This window comes from Antrostomus carolinensis, unplaced genomic scaffold (genome assembly GCF_000700745.2).
Source record: "Antrostomus carolinensis isolate BGI_N321 unplaced genomic scaffold, ASM70074v2 scaffold13729, whole genome shotgun sequence".
NCBI classification, from domain to species: domain Eukaryota; kingdom Metazoa; phylum Chordata; class Aves; order Caprimulgiformes; family Caprimulgidae; genus Antrostomus; species Antrostomus carolinensis.
In genome coordinates, this window is record NW_010337964.1 from 968 (window position 1) to 5300 (window position 4333).

The 4333-nt window shown below is 37.1% G+C and overlaps 1 protein-coding gene across 1 annotated transcript in view; it reads left to right on the forward strand.

Annotated features, from left to right (window-relative positions):
- Positions 1-1466: 1466 nt before the first annotated feature.
- The window catches only part of PKP4 (plakophilin 4), a 53390-nt gene continuing 50523 nt past the window's right edge, over positions 1467-4333 (forward strand). The window contains exon 1 of the mRNA XM_010175355.1: positions 1467-1595. Coding sequence (XP_010173657.1) covers positions 1467-1595 — 129 coding nt within the window. The remainder of the gene's footprint in view (positions 1596-4333) is intronic.

A 4333-nucleotide genomic window follows, 5' to 3' on the forward strand; every position in this document is an offset into this window, starting at 1 on the left:
ACGCACTTGAAGTGACTCCTAAGCCTGAACAGAAGTCATCCCTCTCACCGGGCATGAAGCAGAAAGTACTTTTCCTTACATCATCTCACTTCTGGTTTCCAGTCATCTCTTCTGCTGAAGGCTGCCTGTGGTAGCACAGCAGTCCTCTGGCAGCGCGCTGCTTGCTGTGCTCTGCCTCTATAGGCACAAGCACAGAAAATGGCCCGAGAGGGCGAGCAGTCCCCTAGGGCGAGTCCAGGAGAGCGTCAACTGAAGCACTCTTCCAACCAAATCAGAAGCGTGCAGCTTTACAGCACAGCCACTGATCTTGTAGATAGTCCTTCTGTGTCTTTTAGGGTAGTGTGTGCCCAGCTTTATGCTGATTCAGCGTTTAAAAGGCAGGTGGTGGAGAAGGTTATGGTTAAAACAGGTCAGGACTGAGAGGTCTTATGGGTACGTTCTCAGCCTTGGAGACTGCAGTGTAAGCTGCTCCTTGCTCTTTGTGAAATGAAGGGAAGGAAGCTGCTCTTTGTATTTGTCTCCGCTAGGAATGTTGAGTTTGTTCTGAAAATCTAATATGAAATATGGACCACTTTTAACATTAGACCTCACAACCTTTGTTTTTTTCTGAAGGAAACTGAGGCGTGCTGTATGTGCAGAAGCTACGTGAATACCACCTACTTGCTGTTTTAAAAGTATTAAACAAACTTTGTACCTATCTCTGTAGTATTAGCTAATAGTGATTTCTATAATTAAACAAGTTAACTGTTGTTTTTTTTCACATGTACCGGAACTGTTAGTGCACTGCCTCCGCAGTAATGAAGGTTGGGATTCTTGGGCGCTAATCCTGTCAGTCCTTTCCGTGCTATCCGTAGCCCAGGGCAATTGGTTTAACTTCAGTGTTTTAATTTTCTCTTCTGCAAAAAGAACACTAGGAGCATTATTCCTATTAACTTTTTATTACCATAATTAGTCTCTTCCATGGTTTGTTTCTAACAGCAAAGCATTCTGCTGTTACATGTCATTCTTTACACGTCAAACCGCGCATCTGGTAGGCTTTTACTGATCCTAGGTGTTCTTAACGTTTGATACTAGGGTTTTTTTCACACATTTTGTGAAAAAATTTGCTACTTTTAGTAACTGCCACAAAACAGTGTTTTAAAAATAATCTTTAAACATCATGCTGCCTGCTTACTTTTGCCTGGTCTTTACCTTCTGTATGTAATTCTGATTTGAGTTTGTGAGGGTGAAGTACAGTAATAGAGATGTGTTGATATTAGTGACACTAGATTCTCTGTTAATTGGGTTAAGTTTGGCAAGGTTTTAGAATTTATAATCCTGAAAACTTGAATTTTAAACATGACTGGCTCAAAATGTAAAAAGGTTTTAGAAAAAAGAGAAGAGAATTTATAATCCTGAAAACCTGAATTTTAAACATGACTGGCTCAAAATGTAAACTATTTTAAAATATTGTTATTGCAGGCAAAATGCCAGCCCCTGAGCAGACCCCGATGGTGGAGGAGGTGCTGCCGCGGACAACACAGGAAACTTCCACGGGCCCAGGCATGGAACCAGAGACTACTGCCACTACCATTTTAGCTTCTGTAAAGGAACAGGTATATGCCTTGTTTTCAGCAATACAGAAATTCAATATGCATTGTGGAGTTAACTGTTGTCTTTCATTGCATTGCTGGAAGAAAACATCATTGTTTCTAAAATGTGTTGCTTAGCGTTAGTACAGTCAATTTTTTATATCAGAATGATACAGTCTGAATATAAAGGGTTCATTGAATTGCATCGAACAGAAGCATCATTATGGTATTGTGTATCCTTTGGAATGTATGCACTGTTGTTTTAAATCAGACTTGAAATGCAGGTTTGTTGTTTAAAGAAGAAAAAAGCTAGTGTAGATTTGATTCAGCGTTGAGAACCAGTCCTTTTTGCACATTCTGCAAATTTGTGTATGTTGTTACAGAAATTTGCACATAAAGATTTGATGATTAATAGTATTTTGTTAAAGAATGCGTTTTAAACTTTGAGTTTGGTTTCAGTTATCAGTACCAAGGTAGTAGTATATTTTAAATCTGCAACACATTTATAGACATGTATCTTAGTCTCTATAAGAAAAATTGTGTTTGAAATAGAGTTCAGCCTTAATTTGTAAAGGTCATTAAGGGGAAAAATTGCAGTTTTGCAAAGAAACATTCTAACTAAAGGTTTCAGTTTTGTTGTTTGATTTTTAAAAAACTTTTTTTTTTAAAGAATGCAAGGTGGTAGTTTGGCTTTAATTGTCAGAACTAGAAATAATTATAATCTCTCTTGATTTAATACATAAATTGTAACATCTGAATTTCAGAATAAACCTGCTTTGCTGTCTCCATTTCAGAACTTATTTTATAAATCAGTACTTGATTCAAGGCATTAGACACCGCATGTAAACACTTGATGCATTGGTTCTCATATGTTGTCCCATATTAATGTTAAAAAAAGATGAGAATTAGATTATATTATCTCGATATCAACAGATTTTGTACCCATAGAAACATCATTCTTAAGTGAAAATTTTCTGAAGGATGTTGAAATTTGGATCTTTATTTTCCTGCCTAAATTCAAAAATTTTTGAAGATGACAATAGCAACCCTAATAATTTATTAAAACGGATATCAAATTTTCCAATGTGAAGGATATTAATCACAGTCGCCCGAGTCACAGTGGTCTTAAGTCGCTTCTTGTCATCTGAGACAGTAGTTTGCCTCGTGCCATCTTAGTTTGTCACAAATGTCAGTTAGAACTCGTTTGCTTCAGGTACGTTTGTGGTGATTTGAGGTTGGTTGGTTTTATTTTCCAGGTCACAAAGAACATGCTGGTAATGGTAGCTCAGCTGATGAGGGACACTGCAATAAATGGCAGCCCTGTAATTGCCAGTGATCACCAGCCGTTAGTCTTCCTGCTGTGATTGCTGTCCAGAATGGCTTTGTGCCATGTGCGTGCAATCCTCGTTGCTTCAACTGGACGTAGGATGGTGACAGCCTTGTCTGTAATGGGCTGATGCATAAGTATAGAGTGAAAAGGCGTTTGTTAGCATTCCCTTCCCCACCCAATGAATGTTTTTATCTTTGTCTTATTTTAAGAGAAAAAATGATAACGGGATATTTCTTCAGTTTAAAAAGGAGGTTAAAAGCTCTTTCCCTTTCCATTCATAAAAAGACTCTTAAATATGTGGACTATGAAGTAACTCAATTCTGATGAAAGAAAAAAAATAAAATTAAACTTGTGTTTAATAGTTAGTGCAACACAAACTTCAGAACTGTAGCTTAACTTTAAAATGTATAGACACATTAGAATGAATCCAGGGGGAGAAAGATGTCAATTGCACTTCACTCCTGAAAATGATAACGTGAAAGAATTAAGAGCCGAACTGTTGCTTTCTGGTATTTTTTTCTGTTGATAATAATTATGGACACTGACCTATTCAACACCCTTCCTGTATGGCAGAAAGCCCAGAACAGAATATTTTCCAGTGCAGTTATTTACTTTATTAAGCTTGAACAGAAGCTACTATGTTGTTTGCTATGGCCTAACTTCCTCTTATACGGGAATCTCTCTTTTTTTTGTAGTAGGTCTGTATTTTTAAAATAGAGTTGCCACGCCTTAACTTCATTACTTCAGAAACACTTAACTACAGTGGAAGGACAGTTCAGAAAAGCCTTTATTATTACTTGTCAAACTAGGCAAGATTTTAACTTACTAAAAACGTTTAAAATTACTGCAGTAGTTCTGAAACAGGAAGATAAATTGATGGAATGACTTCGTTCAGCTTTCTGCCATAGTGCCATAGTTACAATTATACACAAAGTTGCACAAATTAGGCTATGACCCCTACAAGCCACTTTAAATAAAATCTCTATGTGTTCCTTTTCTGATGACCCCAGATCAGTTTAAAGCAACTTTTTTACCGAACTGGTGTGTCCCCTGAACTCTGAACAGTATCTCATTGAGACAGAATTGTCAGCTGTGTAAATCTCCCTTGATTACATTTTAGAAAAGAAAGATTTCCATTCACTTTAGTGTTACTAAATAATATGTGCAGAACAAGAGTAATCTGTGAGGAAATTTAGCTTGCTACAGCTTTGTGCTTTTCTGACAGAGCTCAAGTTTTGTTTTAATGTGAAAACACATCCCTAATTAGTATAAATTATGACACAGCCACCTCTGGCTTTGATTCTGGATGGTTCTTTTGCCCGGCTAAGTTGTTCTGTTTGCGGATACACTAGTGAATGTACTTTCGGATGAAAGTCAAGGGAAGGACTGACTCTTAATGGTATAAATTGCATCATTGGTAGATGAATTCCTT